The sequence below is a fragment of the Caretta caretta genome, chromosome 1 (assembly GCF_965140235.1).
Source record: "Caretta caretta isolate rCarCar2 chromosome 1, rCarCar1.hap1, whole genome shotgun sequence".
NCBI lineage: Eukaryota > Metazoa > Chordata > Testudines > Cheloniidae > Caretta > Caretta caretta.
The window spans coordinates 130,916,074-130,943,766 of NC_134206.1; the positions used below are offsets into that span (position 1 = coordinate 130,916,074).

General features: G+C 43.1%; 2 protein-coding genes across 11 annotated transcripts in view; one reads left to right on the forward strand and one right to left on the reverse strand.

The window, feature by feature from the left end:
• The window catches only part of PUDP (pseudouridine 5'-phosphatase), a 134,382-nt gene extending 111,972 nt beyond the window's left edge, over positions 1–22,410 (reverse strand). The window contains exon 1 of one of the 3 annotated variants that reach the window (XM_048860276.2): positions 22,264–22,410. In XM_048860276.2, coding sequence (XP_048716233.1) covers positions 22,264–22,390 — 127 coding nt within the window. In that variant the 5' untranslated portion in view covers positions 22,391–22,410. Of the gene's footprint in view, positions 1–21,858; positions 22,058–22,263 lie in introns of those variants that run through there. The other 2 variants (XM_048860258.2, XM_048860266.2) reach the window with 2 other exon arrangements.
• Positions 21,389–27,693, forward strand: part of STS (steroid sulfatase) — a 186,951-nt gene continuing 180,646 nt past the window's right edge. For 3 of the 8 annotated variants that reach the window (XM_048860220.2, XM_048860213.2, XM_075131168.1), the window contains exon 1: positions 21,393–21,889. Coding sequence is in view for 4 of the 8 variants with exons in the window: in XM_048860213.2 (XP_048716170.1) it covers positions 21,876–21,889 (14 nt within the window). In the remaining 4 variants the exon portion in view is untranslated. Of the gene's footprint in view, positions 21,890–22,230; positions 22,362–27,693 lie in introns of those variants that run through there. The other 5 variants (XM_048860230.2, XM_048860188.2, XM_075131164.1 and 2 more) reach the window with 4 other exon arrangements.

Below are 27,693 nucleotides of genomic sequence, written 5' to 3' on the forward strand. Positions count from 1 at the left end.
TCAGTACCACTGGGAGCTGCGGGTGGCCATGCAAATGTAAACAAACAGTCTGGCGGCCTGCCAGCGGATTACCCTGACGGGCCACATGTGGCCCGTGGGCTGCAGGTTGCCCACCACTGCCCTAGTCACTGAACATGCAAACAGTACAAGGTAATTCTCAGTTGTGAGGAACTTACAATATAAATAGTAGAGCTAATCAAAATTTCGATGGGGAGAAAAACTTTTTTGAAGCAAACTGTAATAGAAATATTTTGAGGGTTTTTAACCAGCTATTGAGCTGGTGAAAATTCTTTAACTACAGAAAAAAAAATTGAGAAGACTTTTCAAAATTGTCAACCAGCAATTTTTTAATTCCCACAATATTTTTTCTTTTTCAATTTCTAGAGTTTTCTTGACCAAATCTTCTAAATAGACAAGACAGACAGTAGAGCAGGAATAGAGTTCCATTGGCTTCAATCAAGATTCAGTAGAATAATTCTGCTCAATTTGTCAATCTGGCACACCTAAGTTTTGCAGGAGGGACACAAGCGGGGAGGAGAGATATATCCTTTTTTTGCCGGAGGGGTGGGGGGCGAGGGAAGGGAGATGTCTTTTTTTTTTAATGGCAAAACATATTTACTAAAAAAAAAAAAAAGAGAGAGAGAGCAGTCATGAATAGTAATTATTATTTTATTGTCTACAGTTGACCTGGTGTGCACTATCCAGGACTGTACTAGGTCAGGATTCAGTCTCCGGGTAAATGCACTAGACCTAAAGTATAAACTAACTTTGAAAAATAACTTCTGTGGCACATGCTGCTCATGTAATTAGCATCTTTCCAGACTCCATGCCGGTACGCTCCTTTCCATCATTTAAATCAAGCCTGCAATCATCAAAATAAAGATGGCCATTTTATGTATTAAATATCCTGAGCTGAGGTTATGTAACTTATCTTACAGTTCAGAAAGAGGTCGGAAGGACCAATACTACAACTTTTACTCCACCATTCACCACCATATGCTAAAACTGCTAGAGAAAAGTACAAGAGCAGATCAGACATATTTTTCGAGTTGTACATCTAGTCAAACAGGGTCATCTTTGGTACTTACCCTTTGCTTAAGGTAAAGAGAGAAGAATTAAAAGATATGCAAGTTACTAAGGAAAGAGACGCTAGCAGCCAAGGGATTTTTTGTTCTGTAAAAAAGCATGCTTGGTTTCTACTAGGCCTACATTGGAGGTAGTTGTCCCCTAGGCTATTTCCACAAATTAGACTTCTCAATAGTGACTTTTAAAGAGATGGGAAATTCAAGCACAGAATAGCAAATCTATCATAATATTCCATTAAGAAGCTGTTTTAGTGCTGTGAGTTCTTCCATGTGAATGGCAAACCTAGCTGCTGACACAGTGTACAGGATTAAATTCTATGACACATTGCCCTCACAGAGAAAGTATATCTGACTCTTGTAAAATACTGTTGTGTAAGTCCCCCCCACCGTGATATAAAGGATAATTTTAAACACCAATTTTGTTGCAAGCTCGTAGGAGATTTTTTTTCTTTCTTACAGTAACACAGTTCGTGCTGCTATTGTTAAGGTGTGTCAGCACCCTTATAAGCCCTTATTGTATTTTAAGAGCTTTATAACTCGGCCATAAAAAACAAAATTAAAAGCTACAAGAGAGAGTAAGAGTAAATGCAGTTCCTTCATTTAGAGAAGTGATTCCTTTTGCAAGCATCTTACTTCTTACTGAAAAATTTAGCATCTGTCTATCGATAGACACAATCAAACTCTCATTGACTGTAATGGGAATCACTTCTCTAAATAAATCAGAACAGGTCCTAGAGTGTGCCTGGGCAGCAGTTAGATTGTCATTATAAACCAAACTCACAGTGTAACTACGGCTATGGCTACACTGGCACTTTACAGCGCCACAACTTTCTCGCTCGTGAAAAAACACACCCCTGAGCGCAGCAAGTTACAACAATGTAAAGCACCAGTGTAAACAGTGCCCCGGCATTCTAAACTAATCCCCTCATGGAGGTGGAGTACCAGGAGCAGCGCTGTGAAGTTTCAAGTGTAGCCGTGCCCTGCGGTCACTGGAATACAAACTGAAGTTTAATGAATAGACTGTAATTGACTCAAAGGCTTCATTACAGTCACTGTGGGTTAATAATACATTTTTCAAACTTGGATCCCCCATTAAATCTGATATCTGTATTATTTTTTAAAAAAATTATTTGCCTTACAATGGATTTACTCTCCTGAACCTATGCTCCTGGTGCAAGCTCTGAAAGTTCTGAAGTTGTATGCTGTTGGCTTTAGGCAGGGGGCAGTATGGCCTACCACTTAAGTTGACAGTTGAACCCTAGTGGTTCTGGGGCCTCCACCTGTCCGTTCCTCTACTTCTAGTTGACAGCATAAGAGATCTCAATGTGTGCTGCCCTCCTACTCCTATAACACTGTTTCACAACCTACTTATTCCACACCTCATGAACTCTTTGGGGGAGAAAAAACCATCTTTTTTGCCTCAAATATTCTTGACAAGTGCTTAACTCTTTTACAAAATTTAAGGCAAGGGACAACAATATTTTAAGGATGAAAGTATGACTGACAATGCCAGAAGCAACAGAGAAGTTAAGAAGGAAGAGGATAAAATTCAAGCCATAACCTTTGACTAGGAAAAGGCCATTAGAAACCTTAGTGAGTTTTGGTAGGGCTAGAGCAGGGGTTCTCAAACTGTGGGTCGGGACCCCAAAGTGGGTCATGACCCCATTTTAATGGGGTCATGAAGGCTGGTGTTAGACTTGCTGGGGCCCAGGGTCAAAGCCGAAGCCCGAGCTCCACTGCCTGGGGTTGAAGCCGAAGCCTGTGGGCTTCAGCCCTAGGTGGTGGGGGGGGGGGGGAGTAAGATTGCATGCCCCCCACCCAGGGCAGAAGCCCTTGGGCAGCTTTGCCCCCCCCCCCCCCCCCGGGGACAGCAGGGCTTGAGCAGGCTCAGGCTTCGGTCCCCCCTCCCTGGGTCGTATAGTAATTTTTGTTGTCAGAAGGGGGTCACGGTGCAATGAAGTTTGAGAACCACTGGGCTAGAGGAAGGTAAGCAAAGGCACAAAACGTCACTTAAGACTACATCCTTTCCAAGTTAGAAGTTTCAAAACAAACATAAGTTGGAACACACAAGAAGAGCATTTAAAGTGGAACTGAGTAGGGGAGGTAGAGAGAAAGGGGGCTAGGTCTGGAAAGAAATAGTAGAAGGAAAGGAATTAGAAAGGGTAATCATTTTTTCCCCTTTAAACTGCCTTCATTCGTAAAGAAAAATGAAGTTTCTAGCCCTCGTGGCTGTGGAGAAAGCTTCGAAATTTGCTGCCTGTGCAACCTAAATGGTCAAAAAGCAGAAAGCAAATGAAAAGAACACCAAATCTACTGTTTATAGTCTCATGATTTTTTTGGTGAGCCTGACTCCTGAGTTTTGAACATTTGGGATTGGCAATATTGTGAAAGTGACATGAAAATGTCAATTTCAGTACTGTTTAGGGTCACTTTCTAGTCTATTATTTGTAGTGAGGTAACACCCCTAGAACTCCTGGTAGGTGCAGTATAAACTCATGGGGCCTAGCCCTAGTAGAATGTTTCCAAAAGTTAAATGATCTAGTCAGAGCTTGGTGAACTGCAAAAAGTAAGTAGCCTAATTGATAGAAAGTAATCTAGATTTTTTACAGTTATTTTAATTGTTGTATTCAAGAGTTAGTAATAAAGTAAGAATATACATTAAAATTGTAAACCTAACTGTCCCTTAAGTGACTTGACACAAGATCTCAGAACATGTTAGTAGTATCAGAGCTGAACTAGTATTTATTTAGGTTTCTTTATGTAGGAATTAGATACAGTGCTCCTGTCAGCTAATTTCTAAATTATTATTTGAAAAAAAAAAAACACTGGAGTTTTTAGGTGCCTAAGTAGCCCCTGGAATCATGGTGACAAACGCACCAAAATCTGAAATGGAACCCCGGAGTGAATTTCTTTCAGCTGACTACTACGTAAGGAATAGCTGATAGTCTATGTTTTGAGAGTGAGAGGGGAAACTGTTACAAGTAATTGGAGTAGAAAAAAGAAAAGCTTCTGAACATGGTCCAGTAAAAGCACATTTTTAGCAAATTTTAATGAAGTCCTTTCCCTCACTACCTATACTCTTTTATTGGATGACATGTGAATATGAGATTGCTGCACATTCTCTTTTCTCTCTCTTTTCCTTTCTAACCTGACAGAGGGTATTAAAGCAGTTGTTCACTATTTTTCTTTTGAAACCTTATGTTTTTGTGTTGTTTTCTGAATTTCCAGTGAACTTCTGTAGCTCATCTTTAAATGGATACATGTTCAAGGAACAATACTAATTTCCATACTAAAATTATGAGTTTCAGAGTATCTCCTGCCTTATGTATTATGATAGCATGTGGGAGGAGGTTTTTTTTTTTTCCATTGATGCCTTAGCCTTATTCACTTGACTCCAGGAACTGGGGCTTTAAGGAAAACAATAATTATCATAAGACTCATGACATTTTCTGTTTAAAAGCTAGTTATTTTCCTCGAAGGCTCTTAAACACAACAGTTCTCACATGAGAATATTTAAAACCAAACACCAAGAAAATTTCACATTTTAAAGTTGAGAAAAAATTGTATTTTCTGAGATCTATCAGGGCCACTGCAGGCAGGAAAGGAAAATAAACAGGCACAGGAGCTCTGGGCAGCTCTTACTTTTGTAAAATTTGGAGGGTCAAATCTTCCAGTCCTTAATCAAGTAAAACTTCTACTGCAGTCAGCCCCTCCCCACATACATATTAACATATACTCAATAACTATACACGTCATACTTAAATATTTGAGCCTTAAAGACTACACATTTTATATGCACTGGCACATGGACTACATTTTCTGCATATTCTGAATAGTGCTTAGCGCACAGATGGTTCCCAGTGAATAATACAAATCATGACAATAATAATCAACTTTATGGACTCTGTGGATGTAATTTCTGTTCTGTGTTCTGGAATTGGCCTGGATACCACTGAAACCCTAAGAATTTGAGACATAAACACATCTGATATTCAGACAACACTTTTTCATTCCTTCCTTTTCCCAAACTTGGAACAAAAAGTTACAAAACAAAATGGTTTTCAGTTAAAATGTAAAATTTTACAACAGCCATTGCTTTACAACCCAGTCTGGGGCAGAACCTGCCACCCCTTGTGGTTAAGTGATCTCCTCTCATCCACTCTCTTTCTTCATCCTTCCTGATTTCTGTGCTGCTTTTTATGCTGTCAATCATGACATCTTTCCCAATTGCGTGAGACCATTTGCTGGAGTCTCAGAGAACTGGCCTTCTTGGTTTTGCTCCCATCACATTCCTTGTTTTCGCTGCCAGCAAAGAGATAGGCTGGTGCAATGGGTAGGCAGCTAGCCCTGAGAGACCTGAGTTCTACTTCTCCCATAGACTTCTTGTATGACCTCAGGCCAGTGACTTCGGGAGGGAATTTCAAAGGTTTTCAGACTCCCAAAGATGCAGCTAGACATCTAGTGGGGTTTATAAAGCATGTAATCATCTAGGCGGTTTTAAAAATCTCACTAGGTGGGCAAATACCCTTGAAAATCTGGTCCTATGTTTCTCTGTGCCTCAGTGCCCCATCTGTACAATGGGGATAACAGCATTGCTCTCCCCTACAGAGGGGCTGTGAGGAGACATTGGTTAGACACTGTGAGGCGCTCAGACACTGCGGTGATGGGGCCACATAAGTACCACAGGTAGAGTAGGAACTTCTCTACACCAGTGGTTCTCAACCAGGGGTACGTTTACCCCTGGGCTACACAGAAGTCTTTCAGGGGGTACATCAACTCATCTAGATATTTGCCTAGTTTTACAACAGGCTACATAAACAGCACTAGTGAAGTCAGTACAAACTAAAATTTCATACAATGACTTGTTTATACTGCTCTATATACTATACTCAGAAATGTAAGTACAATATCTATATTCCAATTGATTTATTTTACAATTATATGGTAAAAATGAGAAAGTAACCAATTTTTCAGTAATAGTGTGCTGTGACACTTTTGTATCTTTATATCTGATTTTGTCAGCAAGTAGTTTTTAAGTGAACTTGGGGGTACACAAGACAAATCAGACTCCTGAAAGTGGTACAGCAGCCTGGAAAGGTTAGGAGCCACTCCACACCCAGGCTGTGCTGCTGCAGTTAAAAGCTCTGCCTGGGGCTAGGATGTGCACCAGGAGCAGACCTCTTGGAAGAAACTCTGGGGAGGGAGGATGACCCCCTCCTTACCCCCGCCCTGCCTAAGTGGCGTCCCTGAATTAACCTCTGTTCCACATTGCACTGGAAGTTAGCTGAGATTTTGATCATATCCTGGAGGCGCAGCTAAAACTTTTTTATTAGTACGAGAGAACAATTTGAGGAGATGCTATTCTCTCTTCTTCTAAAAAGCAACACTGTTGAGACTGGTAATACTGTACTTAGTGGTTAAAAGAGCAACTTTTTTAGCTACCCCACTGACTCTGAAGCATCTCAAATTTTATTTTTTCTCCATATATATTTCCAGTGACACTTTCTCAATTTCATCCTTGGAAACAATTGGCGTGGGATGTTAGGGGAAAAAGTCCATTCTAATTTTCACCTTTAAAAACCACAGCCATAATAAACTGCAAACTACATAATACTGTAAGGTCATTGACAAGTTAAATATTCTAACAAATTAAATTTTACAATTTTATAAGAGTCACATAAAAACTAAAAATTATAGGAAAGAAAAAAGTAAATGTACTAGAACAATCATGGTACTTCCCATTGCTCCTCATTTCTTCACTCGTGGAAAATTAAATAGTTTAAATGAAACAAGGAAAAACAGAATAAATATATGATCTATGACAATAACAATGTAAGTTATACAATGAAACCATGATTAGATATTTTACAAAACCTTAGTGAACCAAAATATTTTAATTTTCCTGAGATATGTTTGTCATAAAATGTTGTTTTTAATTTTTAAAGAGTTTAAATTTAGCATGCTGTGATCTGCTCTTTACTGCTGCCTCTCCCCTGAGCTCCAAGACCTAAAGCAAAGAATGTTCTCTTAGCCACAGGAAAAAAAAAATATAATGATGTAGAATAGATGATCATGCTCAGCATAAAAAGATCCACTATTTTTCTAATGTTACTATTCCTTGTAACAACGGGCCTTTAGTGGAAAGTCCGTGATGCATCATCTTAGATAGTTGTCTATTTGTGCAGACAGGGGTCTAATCTCTTGCCTGGAGGCATATCCATAATGTCAAATGTACATATTCCACAGCAAAATAATTCCAAAGTCAACTAAATATCATTTTACTTGCCATAATAAAAGATCTTTACCACCACCTCAAACTATTTACACGTAGGAGATCGCTTACACATGATCAGACTGATGCTCCATGCTTAACACCGACTTCCTTCATTTCTATCTATCTGTCTGATACACTGTAGGCATCTTTCCCCCAAACAGACTCTCCCTTTGGCTCCATTCTCTTCCAACTATTACTGAAGTCTTCTCTCCATGAGAAACACTCCTGAATCAGCATTACTATTTCTATACTCAACCCAAACCCTTCAAGAGACTTCTCTTAAAGATCAGTCAGTAATGGAACAAAAGTCAAGCAATGCAAAATGAAAAGAGTTTATCTCAATGTGAGTTAAGTGCTAAATGGATTCACTCTTGTGCAGCAAGTAACAAAAATGGGAAATACAATTTGAAATAGAAAACATCCAGAAAGCATTGCCTAGCAGTAAGGGCAGCTGCAGAGCTGAGTACCTAGGGTAACAGAAGGATCTGTCATTCACAGGTTTTAATCAGTGATCAGACATTTTGAAGAAAAACTAACAGCTGCTATAAAGAATGGCACAATGAAGGATGCAAGGGAGGCAGTCAAGTATGGAACAGGCACAATGTCCTCATTTATAAATGAAGATCATAAAAAAATAACTATATTAAATAAACAATTATTTCAGTTCTTAGGGGAAAATATGGAGGGAGGGCTTAGACAGCAGTTGAAAATAATTGAAACAAACAAAGGAAGCTGAACTCAATCATACATCCAACTTCACAGGAACCTTACCCCAAGAATATAGTAAGTTTAAACAACAGATGGGGGATAAGTAGAATATTAAGGAAGATGAATTTTTACTGGTGCCCATGGAGAAACTTTCAAGAGCTGCAATTAGACCTCTCTCAATGGAAGGCCCTAGAAAGACTTCCTACCAGATCACCTTTTCACAGAGATCTCCTGCCCTAGCAAAAACTGGGGCAGACAAGGGAAGAAGGAAATCAAATAAATAAATTATATTTAGAAGTTGAACCAAGCTTTCACAAGAGCAGGGTTCACTTAGATGTAACTTTTTGCAAGTCTTAGTACCAAGGTACTCTGGTAAGGAGTACTCTGTAAATAGGACCCTATCAAATTCACAGTTAACTTTGGTCAATTTCATGGACACAGGATTTTCAAAATAATAAATTTCATGATTTCAGTTATTTAAATCTGAAATTTCAAGGTGTTGTAATTGTAGGGGTCCTGACGCAAAAGGGAGTTGTGGGTGGAGGGGGGGGGGTTGGAAACCTATTGTAGGGGGGTCACAGTATTGCCACCCTTATTTCCGCACTACTGCTGCTGGAGGCGCTACCTTCAGAGCTGGGTGGCTGGAGAGCGGTGGCTGCTGGCCAGGAGCCCAGCTCTGAAAGCAGCACTGCCGCAAGCAGTAGCACAGAAGTACGGATGGCATGGTATGGTATTGCCACCCTTACTTCTGTTCTGTTACCTTCCGAGCTGGGCCCTTGGCCAGGAGCCACCATTCTCTGGCCATCCAGCTCTGAAGGCAGCAGCACAGAAGTCAGAGGGGCATGGTATGGTATCACCACCCTTACTTCTGCACTGCTGCTGGTGGGGTCCTGTCTTCACAGGTGAGCCTGGCTAGCAGATGCCGTTGTCTGGCCACCCAGCTCTGAAGGCATTGCAGAAGTAAGGTGGCAATACCGCAACAACCTCCCACCCTAACCACCCTCTTTTGAGTCAGGACCCCCGGTTTGAGAAACGCTGGTCTCCCCCAGGAAATCTGTATAGTATAGTACACAAGAGACCAGATTTCCTGGGGGAGACCGGATTTCATGGTCTGTGACGTGTTTTTCATGGCTGTGAATTTGGTAGGGCCCAACATATAAATATCAGACACTGAAAGAATACTAGAAGCTGTAGAATAGAAGGGAAATGTGTGCAGACTGAGTTAATCTTGATATCCACAAGTATGCTGCCCTCACTAAATCAGAAGTAGAAAGGAATAAAAGAGAAGCCCAGAGAGGGTCAGCAGTATTACTGCTAACCGTTGTTCAACTATTGAAAGGGAGTCACCTGAAATGAAGATTCCATATTCCAGACTAACGACTCCATAATGAGGAAATTAGATTAAGATCTGTTTCATAAACAAAACAGGATCCTATGTTACCTTCCCAGGTGCCAGGACAAATGATGGCAATAGCAGGATACAGAATCCTAAAGAATGTTGAATAATTCCTAGAGATTTTAGTCCAAATTAAAAACAAACAAAAAAATAAGCTCAAGAGTCTCTTTGGAGATGTGGTAAAAGAAATGAAGACAACAATGATGTAGAAGATGTTAATCTTCTCCTTTCTACTCTATTGGAGATCAATTGATGGATGCATCACTGGCGTAGACAGAAGCAGCACAAAATGTTTAGAGACAACTGATCTTCCTGGAGAAAAAAAAAAGAATTGATGAAGTGGTAGTTGTCTTTGGGTTTTAATAAAATATGTCACACAGTGTTACACAAAATTTCACTACACAAGAATCCAAATCTGTTTAAAGATGAACATGGACATATGCACTCAAGATTGACTGAAAGACTGTAAACAACGAGTTACAATATATGGGAAAGTATCAAGTTTGGAGAGAGAGTACGTTGCCTAGTGCCTATTTAATGTCTTCAATAATGAACTAAGGGAGAGCATAAACAGCATTTTAATAAATTCACTAAACTGGGAGGAGCTGCAAACACTGGTGGGGCAGAGTAATAATACATAAAGGGACTTAAGTAGCAAACAGCAAATCAGATAGAAATTTGCAATGAGAAAGGGCAGCAAAGGAGACCAGGACAACTTTGGGCTGTATATCAATATATGTGATATTGACAAACTGGAGGAAATTCAAGGAAGATCAGCAAAGACAGGGAAAGAGAAACACTTACATGGAAAGAGTAAATAAATTAAATATGTATAGCTTGGCTGAGGAAGAAGTAAATGTGGTAATCTGAGCATGGGAGAAGAAGCACTGACAGAAGGCAACAATCAAGGAAGGAATGGATTTATTTATTACAATGGAAGAGGGCATAGCTCCAAGTACAATTAGCTTCTGGTTAAATTTTGCAAGGAAAATGGTTTGGACTACTCAGAAGTATTATTCAGGCCTAATTTGATGGTGTCAAGTTTGCAAACTAATTCCAGTTCTGCAGTTTCTCACTGAAGTCTGTTTTTGAAGTTTTTTTGTTGGGCCTGGTCACTACAAAAAGTAATTTTCCCTCTGTTGATACTCACACCTTCTTGTCAACTGTTGGGAATCGGCCACATCCACCCAGATTGAATTGGCCTCTTTAGCACTGACCCCCCCACTTGGTAAGGCAACTCCCATCTTTTCATGTGATATTTATTTATACCTGCCTACTGTATTTTTCACTCCATGCATCTGATGAAGTGGGTTATAGCCCACAAAAGCTTATGCCCAAATAAATGTGCTAGTCTCTCAGGTGCCACAAAGACTCCTCGCTGTTTTTGCTGATACAGAATAACACAGCTACCCCTCTGAAATTGTATTTTGTTTTCTATAAGAATTTAACTGTAAGGGAAACCTAAATAACTTAACTGAGGTTAAAAAATCCATTGCTAACAAGCAAGCATCTCTGCTGAGACTGGAAAAGCACCCATGTGAATTAGAAACAAAAGTTCCATTATTCCGGAATAAAAGTTTCCACACAGAGAGTTATATTCGTAAAACTATAGCAGTATAATTATACTGGTAAATTTCCTCCTGTAGACAAGTCCTTAGGTACCTTCAAAACCCCAGCCTGACAGTCTGATTACAGAGCCTTTACCCAAAATGGGACTACCTGCATGAGTAACTGCTACACAATATAGGGATGGCAGAACTGGGCCCTAGGGATAAAATCCTGGGCCTGCTAAAGTCAGTGACAGAACTTCCATTGACTTCATGGGGCCAGGATTTCACCCAAGTGCTTTATCACAAGCGACTCTGCTGTAAATGACTAGCGTACGAGGGTGTCTCACTGTGATTGTTTCAGTAATTGTAAGCATTTGTAATTGCCTATCCGTTGCCAGTACACACAACAATAAATTCAAATGTTGCTAATCAGTGTATTGCATCATTTTTTATTAAAAGTAAATAGAAAATTAGAGTAGGAGGGGGCGCATTATAATGCAAAATTCCACATTTTTTTCTCTCTTAATGAGATTCTAATCTACCCATGACCTTTTTGCTTACTGCATCTTCTGATTATTTACATCCAAAGCAAAATAATTTGAAAATTATATATACACACACACCATGTGCAGTTGTAAACACAGACCAACATTTTCAAACCACTTTGTCTACAGCGGGGTTCCCGAAATCCATACTTAGACATGAATAAATGAGGCCTGATTTTTTGAAGTGTTGAGCACCCACATATGAAATCAACAGGAGCTGTATGTGTTCAGCAACATTGAACAATGAAAAGTTTTAGAAGATTGCTAGATTGTAGCCTCAGAAGATTAATTCATGAGTCCAAGCCATAATAGAGAACAATTTACAGAGGACTGATTTTTATTTGAACTGGTGCTATATGCTATACTACAGGAGAAACAGGAAAGTCTTTTAATGTCTCATTAACACTATAAAACAAAAGTGGCACACATAAGCGAGTTCCACTACAGAACTCCCATCAAAGTCCTTTTTTACAACAACCTCTCGGGCTATTTGTGCATGAAGTAACAGATACAGAAAAGGTAAACATTAACTCTTTATCTTGTATTAGTTTTGATAAAGCTGGCAAGAAAGCATATATGAAAAATTCACATAAATCGAATAATAATGCCAATTGCATGAAACAATAATTCCTTCCTTCCAGCTGTTCTTCCACAGATCTGCAAGTTTACACTGACTCAGCTTGTACAGACAAATCATCTATCACACATTCTCCTTTCTTGAAAAGGGACACAGTCAGGTACAGAAGTTTAGGACAAAAGTGCATGCTTCATTATTTTTAAAAGGGAAAATCCCCCCCTCCATTCATCCCCCCAAAAATCTACTATTGTATATCAGTATTTTCCTTACGCTTTACATTAAAATAGATTTTGTTCAGATTTAAGTATAATGCTAAGAAACGTCTTGCCTGGATTGGTTGGTTAAATTGCTTTCTGAGTGAAGGAACGGTGTCATACCCTCAGTTTTTACGAAACATAATCTTCCATTTAAAGTCTTTTAGCCCTCTAAGTCATGGTGATAGGCACTACATAAATCTAAATAGCTACAAATGGCTTGTCTACATAGTTCACTGGTCTGCAACAAAAAGTGTAAATTATAGAATGCAATAGCATGTTGCACACTAACTGGTCCATGTGGACCCTCCTAGATGCACTAAGAGTTCCCTAATGCATGTTGCCATAGTCCTGTTTCAAACAGTATTACACTAAGATGCACTAGGGAACTTTAGGTGCACACCAGCAGGGTCTGTATGGGCCAGTTAGTCAGAGCATACTAGAATTTACACCCCTCCGGTGCACACTAATGTACCATATGGACAAACCCAAAGACTTCCAAATGTAAGTAACTGCAGTAATTAGGCTCATTGCATATTGATACATTAACGAGCAAATTACAGGAGCACAGATTTTATAAAATATGTAAATACATAGATGTAGTTTATAATATATTAGGCCCCAATCCTACAAACACATACTTAAAGTTAAATCCATAAGTAATTCTTTGCAGGGTTGAGTGCTTACGCTGTGGATCTGGAAAAATACCAAACCTTATTAAAAATGCATAGAATAAAGTTTCACATTTGGCTCTAGTGTAGTTTTCTCTGTGTGTACATGTATGCAAACATGCACACACGCATTTCACATTTATAGTAAACGTACCAATAACGGGTCAGATCCTCCCGCAGCGTGTGTGGGTCCATTTGCAGGACATGGCCTTAAAGCATTACGGAACAATATAGCACTTTTAGAAGAAATAATGCAGAGGATTCAGGAAAAAGTGGTGCTGCTTTTGGATAGGGGATTGTGGACAGGATGGGAGGAGAAGCCTGTTTGAGGGACACCAGGACTGAGGCTGCACAGGGGAAAGTTTGATAAGCATTGAGCTAGTACATGGGAATTTGCTATAACCAGAAGTGAAACTGACTAGATTATTCTCAAGTAAACAAACAATTAAGATTTTTAACTTGACAAAATCTCTAGGTAGAAACATATAACAGCTGGTACACAACAGCAAGGACAGGACTAATTTCCACTTCAAACTGAATCAGCAACATGCTGCTAATGAGGGGATCCCTGCTCAATGCCCTTGCCCAGCTCAGTGATTTCATCAGGACTTTGCAGAGGATCTGCTTGTGCACAAGACATTGCAGGATCAAGACCTAACACACTTATTTGAATGCTCTTCCCTAGATAATTTATTTAAAACATTGCTGTTATTATTGTGAATTATTTGGCATTGTTTAAAAATTATTCCTCAGCTCTTGAGCTGGGCTGATAAATAAATCCATGTAAAATTTATTTGACAAATTCCACAATATTCTTGAATAAATTATTTTAGTTGCTTGTGGTTTATCTTAAAATATTAGCTCAGTTTTACCCATTATTACACTACACAGGCTGCAGAATTCATATCATATTTATTTAAGAAGATCTAATAAGAACAGGATAAGAGTAAAAAGGGCAAAATTAAATCTTCTTCTGTCTAGAGGTGCATAGCTTATTCACTGTGATGGACTTGGATCTACCTATATTAATTTATGAATACTAAAAGTTGTAGGTGTTTGACAGATTGCTGTGAGGAGGGTTACTATCTCTTGACCTAGTTATTGTAGGGCTTACTGTATGCACATACTGAGTTAATTCAATAAGGATCTCAATACATGCAAACAGCTGGACAATAACCCAGGATTATTGACTTTAATTTTGCTATCCCTGACTTCTGCTGAACTGAACAAGTTAACCAGTCTGAGAAAACCAAACCAAGGAGGAGAACAACACAACTTGCACCTGAATTTTAAGTAATGCACAGAGAAAGAAAGTGAAGGTGAACCCAGACTCTAGAGGCTGGGGTAAGAGGCCTACATCGGATGCTATGTAAGCTAGATAAGCATATAGACCTTCTGCTGGTTTTTAAATCCTTTTTTCTCATGCTATACTTAACAATAGGAGCAAAGCAAAGAATACTTTGGTTTAAGAAGGCTGTTATGGGCCAGTGTATTCATCAAGGGAAGCCCCCAAGGGAAGAACAACAAGTGACAAACTCAGTCAGATCTACTGGGTAAATGCAGTTGAGGCAGGAGGTGGCTTAGCCCCGCATTCTGTTTAAGAGTGGGGGAATCACAGGATTCCATCCCAAACACAGGTAAGGGCATGAGGCCCAATACTTGAGGGGGTGCTCATGAAGAAATGGGGTACCAGGCCTAGATCAGTACCCAGTGGAGGGTCCCAGGTTGCATGTAAGGCTGGCAGATGCCCCAGGGGACAAAGGGAATCAGGAACAAGGCCAATGGGAGTGTATGCAGTCACCAGTACAGCAGACAGACTCCATCCAGACTGTGTTAATCAATTCTGCAGAAACCAGAGAGGAGGATGATCAGCTGAAGTTTGAGAGAGAAACACTGCAGTTGGAGGCTGTGTGACTTGCTGATTGGAAACAGGAGAAGTAACACTGGCATGAGGAGACAACGCAAGACCAACCAGATGGAACAAGAGTGTCGGTGACTCTATGGCCTGGAACTGTAAAGGACATGCTACAGATTTGATAAGGAAGTCAGACACCGTACCATATCCTCAGGGTCACATGATTCAATTCAAAACTCATCTCAAAAGCATTGAAAAATATACTCATGTTATCCCCATCCCTATAGCGAGGTAACAATTTAGAACAGTGGTGGGCAATATGTGGCCCACGTGCCGCCCACGGCCCATCAGGGTAATCTGCTGGTGGGCCAAGAGACAGTGTTTACATTGACTGTCTGCAGCACAGCTGCCCGCAGCTCCCAGGGGCTGCGGTTCACCATTCCCGGCTAATGGGAGCTGTGGGAAGCGGTGTGAGCCCAGTTCTCTTCTCACTAATGCCAGTGTAAACCAGGAGAAAATTTTATGAAGTTACACTGGCATTAAGCCAGCATGAGAGGGACTCAAGCCCCATAACTGTAGATGCAATCCTTTTAAACAGGGGTCTCCTGGGTGCAGCCATAATCCTTTCAATATGTACATAACGAAACAAAATAGTATTCTTGGTTAAAGACTGCTGCATTCCTAGAAACTCTTCTCACCCAACCGCATTCAAAACACCTGTTTTGGGTAATGCTGGGAAAGTCACTTAAATGGTTCTAATGATGTCTCCTGAAAGGATTTTCTAACTGTTCTTTGGTCATTAGATGCAGCCAGATGTTGGTTAGGGCTTGTCTACACTGGCACTTTACAGCGCTGCAACTTTCTCGCTCAGGGGTGTGAAAAAAACATCCTCGTGAGCGCTGCAAGTGCTGGTAGCTATTCCCCTCAAGGAAGTGGTTTTTTTAGAGCACTGGGACGGGAGAGTTCTCAACCAAAGCTATGCCGCGACTACACAAACCACAATAAAGTGCTGCCGCAGCGCTTTAACATTGCCAGTAAAGATGTGTCCTTACTTTCCAGGTCATTCTTTTCCTCTGCACATTAAAAGGCCAATTAACATTATTCTATTAATTTACAAAATAACTATTCCATTTTAGCTACTGAGGATAAATACTCCATCATGCCAGATGGTAAGAAGACTAATGCGGGAAAAAAAAAAATCGACACACACAGTCTCCTCTCCTCTAACATAAACTAAGCACTCAATTGTGATAAATCCCAGTTGAATCTTTATGGTTTGGAGCCACTGGATGATAATGAACACTTGACATTGAAAAAGCTATTATCTAGTATTATAAAACTATCACGCTTGTCATTGACTTGAAAGTCAACATATGTAAGTTCAGAAGATAGATCATATATACATATATAATATAGATATCCTTCAGAACATGTTATGCTAGCTGTTGTATATTTTATGCTAATTCAGTAGACTTTTTTCTTGCTTCCATATCTTCAATGTCAGTCTCATGTGCAGAAATGTCAGGATCAAACAAAAGAGACACCATGCCCTAAAAATAATAAATGGATCAATTATGTGTAGGGGTCTGAAAGCCCTTCTGTTCTTTGGATTTTATTTTAGCCAGATAACCCACACAGTAAGTGACGAACAAACATGTATGTAGTTAGAGATTTAATTCCATTAGATTTTAGCAATGGTAAAAAGTAGGTCTCTATAGGCAAAGACTGAAGGGTCCTAAAAATAACCTAGTATATAAGAGCTGAGCATTTATTATTAAGAATCAAATATTCTCCTTTGCTTTAGGAAAGCATGTGGTGATTCTGTACTATAAAAATACTGTTTAAAAAAAAAACAAAAAAACCTCTTCAGCAGTACATCAAAAATTAAAATTTATTTATTCCTACTCCCTGGGGATTGTACTACACAGTGAAGTCTGCACCACTTTTAAACTACTTTACTAAATCTTGCTGCATATGTAAAATAAAAAAGAGGCTTTAAACAAATGTTACTACTGTATATTAGAGCAGTGACTGATCATTTCACTACAATTAATGAACTGTGAGAGTTTCCAATAAAAATGCTATTTATTTTATTCATTTAATTAGCGAGATTCTGAGGTAATGTGCACATGATAAATTGTCTTTAAAAAAAGGGGAAAGGAGGGCATAAGCTAAAATTTCATCCAGTAGCCCAAGGGCAAAGAGAAGACAATCCAAAAGGAAAGAACTGCAGAAGAAGAGAACCAAAACTATTAAAAATGCGTTGTGCTGAAGGGGGAAAAAACTGTTTTGCACAGTGATTTGACTAGAGCAACAGAAGGACTCAGACAAATGGGGATGGATTTCCATAGATGGTTAAAGGGAATGGAGAAGTTGCTGCCCATAGCCCAGTACAGATGACATCTCAAGATGGAAATAAAGGACAACTTATCAAACTCAGCTATGTTAAATGAACTTGCGGGAGAGACAGGCACTAACTTGATACATTTCACAACTGTTGCTGCTCCTTGATCAGTTGCTAAGCAAGTTCAATTTTCAATATTGCAGAAATTACAACTCAACTGTTAAAATTTCCTCACTACATCTAGGAGGCCTTAGACAAGACTTTCAAAATTAGCTGCTTAAAATTCTGCTAATAGTTTAAGCATCAAAATAGGTGCCTAGAATTTTCAAAAATGAGGAGCACTCAGTAGTTCCAATTAAATTTAACGGGAGAGGCTGAATGCTCAACAATTTTGAAAAATCAAGCCACTTCTTTAGGTGCCTAACAAAGGATATAAAGGTCTAATTCAGTGGTTCCCAAACTTGTTCCGCCGCTTGTGCAGGGAAAGCCCCTGGCAGGCCGGGCCAGTTTGTTTACCTGCCGTGTCCACAGTTTCGGCCGATCGTGGCTCCCAGTGGCCATGGTTCGCTGCTCCAGGCCAATGGGAGCTGGTGGAAGTGACGCGGACCAAGGGATCCCATATAATTAATTTCCCAGTATATGTACAGCTCACATTCTAGGAAAATCTTAACACTGCTTCACTGTACGAACCCCATCGGTCTGGGGGATTAAACAAGACACAGAAGACTAATTAATTTCATTTTGTGGTACCTAATGAAGACAGAATCTCAAGTATTATAGGAGTATTATTTTTAACTAGACAGTATGGCCTTTCACAAAAATGTCTTTGGACACTGTCTGTAACTTAAAGCACCAATCTTGAAAACACTTATACAAGAGAAGTACAGTTAAAAAAACAATGAGACTCCCCATGAGTATAAAGTTACTCATGTATATAAGTATTTGCAAGCGCAGGACCTACTACTCTACTCCTGGAGGAATTCTGCACCACTGCGTACGTGCAGAATTTATGTCCTCTGCAGAAAAATTACTGTCTACAAGGAAGCAAAGGGAAGCCACAAGAGCAGTCAGGAGACCGCCCCAGCAGTATACTTCGGGGGCTGAGGGCAGCTAGCAGAGAGGCAAATCACTGTGGGGAGGCGAGACTGGGGAAGACCCGGCTGGTGGCTCCTACCCTGTGCCGGGCTCAACTGCTAGTCCCGGCGGGGCTGGGGAGGATGGGACTTCCTCTTCCTCTGCACAGCAGCCAGGGACAGGTCAGACCCATCCCCAGATTTCTCCCCCAGCTGCAGGAAGCACTGCAAACTCTCCCCTCAGCTTCCTGCACCCAAGGAAAGCAGTGGATGTGTTGTTCCTTGACTTTAGCAAAGCTTTTGACTCTGTCTCCCACAGTATTCTTGCCAGCAAGTTAAAGAAGTATGGGCTGGATGAATGGACTATAAGATGGATAGAAAGCTGGCTAGATTGTCGGGCTCAACGGGTAGTGATCAATGGCTCCATGTCTAGCTGGCAGCCGGTATCAAGTGGAGTGCCCCAAGGGTCAGTCCTGGGGCCGGTTTTGTTCAATATCTTCATAAATGATCTGGAGGATGGTGTGGATTGCACCCTCAGCAAGTCTGCAGATGACACTAAACTGGGAGGAGAGGTAGATACGCTGGAGGGTAGGGATAGGATACAGAGGGCCCTAGACAAATTGGAGGATTGGGCCAAAAGAAATCTGATGAGGTTCAACAAGGACAAGTGCAGAGTCCTGCACTTAGGATGGAAGAATCCAATGCACCGCTACAGACTAGGGACTGAATGGCTAGGCAGTAGTTCTGCAGAAAAGGACCTACGGGTTACAGTGGACGAGAAGCTGGATATGAGTCAACAGTGTGCCCTTGTTGCCAAGAAGGCCAATAGCATTTTGGGATGTATAAGTAGGGGCATTGCCAGCAGATCGAGGGACTTGATCGTTCCCCTCTATTCAACACTGGTGAGGCCTGCTCTGGAATACTGTGTCCAGTTTTGGGCCCCACACTACAAGAAGGATGTGGAAAAATTGGAAAGAGTCCAGCGGAGAGCAACAAAAATGATTAGGGGACTGGAACACATAACTTAAGAGGAGAGGCTGAGGGGACTGGGATTATTTCGTCTGCAAAAGAGAAGAATGAGGGAGGGACTTGATAAGTTCTTTCAACTACCTGAAAGGGGGTTCCAAAGAGGATGGATCTAGACTGTTCTCGGTGGTAGCAGATGACAGAACAAGGAGTAATGGTCTCAAGTTGCAGTGGGGAAGATTTAGGTTGGATATTAGGAAAAACTTTTTACACTAAGAGGGTGGTGAAACACTGGAATGAGTTACCTAGGGAGGTGGTGGAATCTCCTTCCTTAGAAGTTTTTAAGGTTAGGTTTGACAAAGCCCTGGCTGGGATGATTTAATTGGGGATCGGTCCTGCTTTGAGCAGGTGGTTGGACTAGATGACCTCCTGAGGTCCCTTCCAACCCTGATATTCTATGATTCTATGATCACTCCTCAGCTGCAGGAGGAGAGATTCCTGTACAGGATCCTCCCCCATCCGCCCAACCCTTGTGCATCCAGGTCCCCTCATATCCAGACACTCCCACCAAGCCTCAACCCTCCTCCCTTGCACTCAGAAGCCCCGCAATGAGCCCCAATCCCCTGCACCTGGATCACCCTGATGAGCCAGTCACACCCGGATCCCCACCCAGCTGCATCTGGACCCCCCCCCCACTGAGCCCAAACCCATGTCCCGTTGCTAAGCTCTATCCTCCCCATACCCAGACCCTCCTCCCCCCCGCCAGCTGAGCCCCAATCACCTTCACCTGGACCCCCCTGCAGAGTCCCATTACCGTTGCACCCAGAACCCCCCCACAAGCCTCTGTGCATCCAGATCCCACACTAAGCCACCCGCACCCAGATTGACCCACCCAGAGCCCTCTCAACCCACACCTGGATCCCCCCCACTAAGCTCCTCTACACTTGTATCTTGTCTTGCTGAGCCTGCCTGCCCACACCTGGTGCAACTGGCACAGAGGGGCAGGGACTGGGATGTTTCTGGGGCAGGCCTGGTCCTTGTGGTGTGTCAGGGTGGGTTCAGCCTGACCAATGAGTCAGTGTCTCAGGGGGAGTTCCACAGTGATCTTCCACCTCTGTGCAGCCAATGCCATGCTGGAGCCTCCACATTTATTTGACAAACAAAATGTGCAGAGTTTTAAAATATTGTGTGCAGAATTCCCTCGGGAGTAAATTTTTACTCATGTTGGTAAATTAGACTATTTTACTTAGAGGAGCATCTGGGCTGCTAGACGTTTGTAAAACTTCTATTTAAATTAAAAATACTAAAACTACAAAGAAAAAATCCTAAAGACCAATAGAAATATTTTCTTAAAAAAAAAAACCTATGAGAACAGTGGGTTTTAGACAAATTAATATCCCTCTGCAGTGCAGCATTTAGAAGCTGAAAGTGAAATTGAATATAAACAAGTGATACTGACTTCACTGATTGGCACTGTCCCTGATGAGAGAATTGCAAAAACTGAAGAAAATGCCTAAATAGTAACAGGTTAATAAGCCTTTAAATATTCTCTCTTTTCTTATATGATGTATAAGAAATTGTATAATGTATGGTACACAGGTAAATAAACTTGTTTGCACAATATTTTTAAATTGATGTCCCTTTAAATTAAATGGAGACAATAAACATGGAAGGGTAAAAATAAATATTTTCCAGAAGGGAAACAGAACAAATAATTTATATGGTGGGCTAAACCAAAAGGACCACTCTTTTCCTCCTTCTCTTCAGGGAAAAACATACATGCTCAAACCACGCTTTCCCAGAATTCTTCCAGGTGAAAGGTTTGGTTTCCTACACTATGACACAGCAAATACTTATCAGAACCAAAATCCAAACACACAGATTACAGTAATCTACAGTAGTGGTGCAAAATAAGGCTCTCATCCCGCAAGTATTTGTGTATGTGCTGACATACATACACACTACTGTAGAGCTGTAGTTGTTCAAGGTAGCACTGTGGAACAGTATGTTTTATTTACTCATTACAGGAAGCAACAAACCCAGGTGAAACAAACCTACACACCAACTTTTCTACTAAGAATGTGTTTCTCCAAACATCTGCCCCAGTCCCGCCTACTGCCCTGGAGCTGTAACTCGTGCCACTGCTTCCACCTCAGACCAGATGCTTGGCTTGCAGGCCGGTAGCTTGTGCGCCAAGGAGGCCGGAGGACTCTCTCAGGCTGGGGCCGGCAAACCCTTTTCATCCCCACAGCAGCAGGCTCGTCCTCCACAGCTACCCCAGCACACCCCGTTTCAGTGAGGAGGGCACAGAGCTGCAGCAGCCCAAGGACCCAGCCCGAGCTTGCCGCCGCAGAGGGAGGGCTAGCAGCGGAGGGCGCCCCGGGGAAGGCGCCCCTCAACCACCACCCCCGGGACAGGGACGCAGGCGGCTGCGCCCGTCCCCTCTCCCGGCGCGGCAGCAGGAAGGGGCCGAACCGCCCTGCCCCGCTCGGCCGCAGCCTGGCGTGAGAGCACCCCGGGCCGGGGCCGGCCGGGAGCAGCGGAGCCGCGGGCTACGCACCCAGCAGGAGGCCGTCCATGTCAAAGATCAGGTGGGTGGCGGGCCGCGGCGGAGCGGGGCGGCAGGAGGCGGCGGCCATGGCGGGGCCGCGGCGGGAGCAGAAGCGGAGGAGGAGCCGGGCGGCGCAAGCGCTGTCAGCCGCCGGCGGAGGGGAAGCGGGAGCCGGCTGCGGCAGCACCGCTGTTTGGTCGTGGGGGAGGCAGGGGGCCGGGGCCGGGGCCGGGGCCGGGAGGGTTGAGGGGGAGCCCGGCCCCGAGGTGCTCTGCGCTGCTGCCCGGCTTCCCCCCAGGCGCCCCAAGGGAGAAGGGAGGGGGGGCTGCACTTTTCCGTCTCATCGAGGGAGAGAAACGTAACCACGTCCCGGGAGTATCTGGGCCACAGCCGCAAGGGCACGTCTACACTTACCGGGCTGCAGCGGTACCGGCGCAGCTGAGCCTCTGTGGCGAAGAGGCTCTGGGGAGACAGCTCTCCCGTCCGCATAAAAACCCGCCAGCGCGAGCCAGGTAGGCAAGAGAAGCTCTTCCACCGACATGGCGCAGTGCACGCGAGCGCTTATGTCAGTGTAACTTATGTCGCTCAGGATGGGGGAATAGTCACTCCCCTGAGTGACGTAAATTTTATCGAAGTTGGCGGTAGTGCAGGCACAGTCTTATGCGGTGTCGACGCTGCACTTTTGTCAGTAAAACTTTTGTCGGTCGGGGTGTGAAAAAAACCATCCCCTTAGGGCCAAAAGTTTACTGACAAAAAGTGCCAGTGTGGACAGCGCTTTGTCGGCAGGAGACGCTCTCCCACTGACAAAGCTACCGCGCCTCATTCGGGGTGGTTTTATTTTGTCGGAAGGAGAGCTCTCCCCTATTGACAAAGAGTGGCTACATTGCCTACCTTAGCAGCACACGTGTGCCACTGTAAGCAGTGGTGGATTAGCCACTGGGCCAAGGAGGTGGGGTGGCAAGGTGAAGGAATATGAGAGCACAGAGGCCCAGCTCCACCAGAGTTCAGGGACAGATCTCTCTTGCGGCCCCACCTACCGCCCCCGCGTGCTTTCCCCGGAGCATCCCTCCTGGCCATGCATGCCGACCACAGGCTATTTAGAAGGACACGGGGCCCCTGTCATCACCACCAGTGTTACGCTAATAAAATAATACCAATAGGATCTTATGAGAGGGATAAGGCAAAAGAAACGTCACATTTATTGTAAATACAACCAAACATTACTATATGCAATTCCTATATAGATCCATTCACGCACACAGACATTCACACAGGTTCTGCAAAGAGGTTGTTATAGTTACCAGCCTAGACGTTGCTCGTGCCAAGTCACTGGCCAGGTGGCCTGGACACGAGAGTGGAGCCAAGTCGTTGTCAGATGCGCATCCAGTGCTCCCGGAGGGTGGTCACAGAACCAGACTCAAAGAACGCAGTCCCGGGGTCCAATCTTTATAGGTCTCTGGTTCAATACAAATCTATGGAAGTTGCTTCATCATGTTGAATTTATAATTGAGATGACCATCAATCAGCTCAATCAGCAGGTGGTACATTAATGATGGCTCCATGACGGCTAGGTGTTATCTTCTTGTTCTTCCTTGATGCGTTTTGGGTGGATTCCGGTTTGCCCTCCGGGGGGTCATCCAATTATCTCCACTCTGCATATTCTTCGGCTCATCGATACCAAGGTTGTAATTCTTAGGATTAGGCTGGCACCATTTACTAACCAATTATTTACCTGCTTCAGACATTCAAGTCCATGCACTCATTATTCATTCTTGTACTCAAAAACACAGTCTAATGACTTTTTTGGGTTTAACAAGTTTTATCCCACTGTTTTTCCCTCTTTGGTTACAAAGATTTATATAGGCATGATAAGGGGCCCCCACGGGGGAGGAAGAGCGTCAGGGTGTTGCTTCAAAGAACAGCATTGTTTTCTCAAAGTTCTTATCACTCTCCAGCACAGACTCTTTGTCCCGTACGGGCCATTCTTATCATCTCCTTGCATAGCCTATTAACTCAGTCCTTGTACCACTCTGAGATAATTTGCACTTTGGCCTTGCATTTGTTACAGAGTGAAATTCAAAATAATAGTACAGCATGGAACTGATATTCATAATCTTTTACAATACCTATATAACTCTTATATCTATCTTTATTTCTACTACTACTTGATTATAATTTTACCATACTTATATAACTGCGAGGGTGACCCAGCACCGGCAGTGCAATGGGGCTAAAGCGGCTTCCTGCCTGCCCACCCGCTACGCTTCTGCAAGCAGCCGGCACATCCCTGCGGCCCCTGAGGGGGAGGAGTGTCTCCGCGCGCTGCCCCCACTCCGAGCGCGGACTCTGCCAACTGCAGCCAATGGGAGCTGTGGGGGCTCTGCCTGCGGGCAGCAGCACATGGTGACCCCTCCACCCCGCCCCCGCCTAGGACCTGCTGCCAGAGGAGGGTGTGGGTCGCTTTCGGGAGCCGCCCGAGGTAAACGTTGCACCCCTCACGCTCTCCTGTACCCCAACTCCCTATCCCAGCCAAGACCCCTCACCCAAACTCCTTCACAGATCCAGCACCCTCTCCTACACTCCAATCTCCTGCCCCAGTCCAGACCAAGCACCCAAATTCTCTCCTACTTTGGTCTGGTGTACACTGTAGATAGGGTTGTCAACTTGCTAATCTCACAAAACCGAACACCTTAGCCTCGCCCTCCACCCTACCCTTTTCCTAAAGCCCCACCCCTTCTCCAAGGCCCTACCCCCCACTCACTCCACCCCCCCCGTCACTCGCTCTCTCCCACCTTGACTCACTTTCACCGGAGTGGGGCAGCAGGTTGGGGTATGGGAAAGGGTGAGGGCTCCAGCTGGGGTTTTGTGCTCCAGCTAGGGGTATGGGCTCCGGGGTGGGGCCACAGATGAGGGGTTAAGAGTGCGGGAGAGGTGAGGTCTTCGGTTGAGGGGTGTGTGCTCTGGGGTGGGGTAGGGGATGAGGGATTTGGGGTGAAGGAGGGGGCTCCGGACTGGAGCCAAGATGTTCGGAGTGCAGGAGGGGGCTCAGGACCAAGGCAGGTGGTTGGGGTGCGGGAGGGGATGTGGGACCTGGCGGGGGGTGTAGGCTCTGGGATGCGGCTGGGGATGAGGTGTTTCGGGTGCAGGAGGGGGTGCGGGTTCTGGAAGGGAATTTGGGTGTGGGAGGGAGCTCAGGGATGGGATAGGGAGTTGGGGTGCGGGAGGGAGTGTGAAGCTCCATGAGGGAGTTTGGGTGCGGGAGGGGGCTAAGGGCTGGGTTGGGGTGCAGGAGGGGATTCGGGGTGTGGGCTCTAGCTGGGCGGCACTTACCTGAGTCGGCTCCCAGAAGTGGCTGGCATGTACAGACGGCTCCTAGGCACAGGGGCCAGGGAGCTCTGCCCTCGCCCGCAGGCACTGCCCCCGTAGCTCTCATTGGCCACAGTTCCTGGCTGATGGGAGCTGCAAAGCCGGCGCTCAGGGCTGGGGCAGCACGTGGAGTCCCCTGGCCCCGCTGCCTAGGAGCCAGACATGCCGTCCGCTTCTGGGAGCCGTGCAGAGCCATGGAGCCTGCCTTAGCCCCGCTGTGCCGCCGTCTGAACTTTTAGCTACCCGGTCACCACCTTGAGAGATGTAGAGTCAAAATTGATGTAGTTTGGTCAACACAGCATTAGTGTAGACACTGAATTGCTTACGTCAACTGTTACTAGCTTTCAGGAGCCATCCCACAATGCCCCACACTGACAGTACAATCAATACAAGTGCTGCTGGTGAGGACGCGCACCGCCAACACAAGGAGAAAAGTATAGACATGCACAGGCTATGTAATTACAGTGGCAGCCAGGGCTGTCCCTAGGGGGGTGGGCGCCCAGATTTGCCGTACCCTAGGGACGGCTCTGGCGGCAGTTTTATGCTAACATAAGTTAGGTCAACTTAATTTTGTAGTGTAAACATGGCCCTTGTCTCAGATACCAAGTATGTCACTTTTCCTAATAATTTTGTCAACTGGGAATCGGATTGTGATCTTTAAAAAACAAACACATACACACAATGCATGGACAAAAGAAAAAATGTGAATCTGTTATGTGGCAAATTCCTTTATAATTGACACAGTGCTTAGAATACCAGCATATCAGTTGCTCCAGAAGCTGCTGTAAGAGTGTAGGCAGTTTATCAGGGGTTTCTAGCAAGGATTTGTTTATCAAGTGTGTCTAACAAATACCAGGGTAGTCAGTGATTAAAAGCGTAGTTGTATATATAATTTAATATATTTTCCCTAATATAATATTCTAATTAATTAAGCTTTGTCACCTACATTAGTTGATAATGTGACATCAGTACTCACTGACTGCAAGAAATTACATCACAATGAGCCATGTAACATGAAACACAGTGATTTTCATATGCAAAAAAGGTTTCTGTGCAAATTTTTTTTTTAAAAAAGAGATTCCTTCTAACATTTTGAAAATATAACCAAACTATCTTTACCAAAAAATTGGTCTGTCTCATGGAGAGCTTTTGAATATGTTAAAAATCGGTGAATCCCAGACAGACCCCATTCTATAAATCAATCAATCAGTCGTATTCTAAGGAAGATTCATCTTCTTACAGCTGGATGCTCTGCATTACAAAATTGTATTGTGTTTAAACATGATTGTGATCAAGTTAGCTGACCGAATGATGACTGCAATTTGTCCTACTCTACATTGGCTGGGTCAACTGTGATCAGTATTATGTCAGCTAATTCTTCACAGTTACATTCCAATACAAGAAAATCCTCCAATATAAATAGACAATCCCCCTTAGCTTTATTCAGTATAATTACATCCACTTAATAGACAAATGAAGGCGGGGGGGGGGGGGAGTCCAAGAAGACACAATAAGGTCATAGTATGGTATCCTCACAAACAACTAAAATAGCTAATTCCAGTTTTATTGGATGCCATTACATAATTTGACTCATAAATATCACAACAATAGTGTTTTCTTGAAACAGGGGAAGAAAAAATAGGAGGGTATGAAGGGAAATGGTATAATTGTCTTTATTATTTTAATGACTTTATTTTTAATTTTAAACTTTTCCATGCGATGTGATGAGTCATGACCCATTTAAATCATTTGTGCAGTTGTGATTTGTGAGAACATGCAGTGGGGTGGAGATACGATGATACGCAGAAGGCTAATAAGGAGCCATGGTCTGCTTGGTGAGAAGGATGGAAATGGGGTATAGGGATACAATCATGCTGTTAGGCCCTCAACCTGCAAAGATTAAGCAAATGCTTAACTTTACATACGGTCAATAGTCTCAATGACTCTCAGTGCATATAGCTAAGCATGTGCATAAATCTTTACAGCAGTGGTTCTCAATCAGGAGTACGTATATCCCATGGGAGTACACTGAGGTCTTCCGGTGGTACATCCACTCATTTAGATATTTGCCTAATTTTACAACAGGCTACAGAAAAAGCACTAGCAAAGTTAGTACAGACTAAAATGTCATACAGACAATGACTTGTTTTTACTGCTCTATATACTATACACTGAAATGTAAGTACAATATTTATATTCCAATTGATTTATAATTACATGGTAAAATAAGAAAGTAAGCAATTTTTCAGTAATAGTGTACTGTGACACTTTTGTGTTTTTATGTCTGATTTTGTAAGCAAGTAATTTTTAATTGAGGTTAAACTTGGGGGTACACAAGACAGATCAGACTCCTGAAAGGGGTACAGTAATGTGGAAAGATTGAGAGCCACTGCTTTTTTACAGGATCAGGGCCTTACTTGGTGTGGTCACATGTGGAAGGTCAATTATATTGTGTTGGTTTCTAATAAATATAAATTA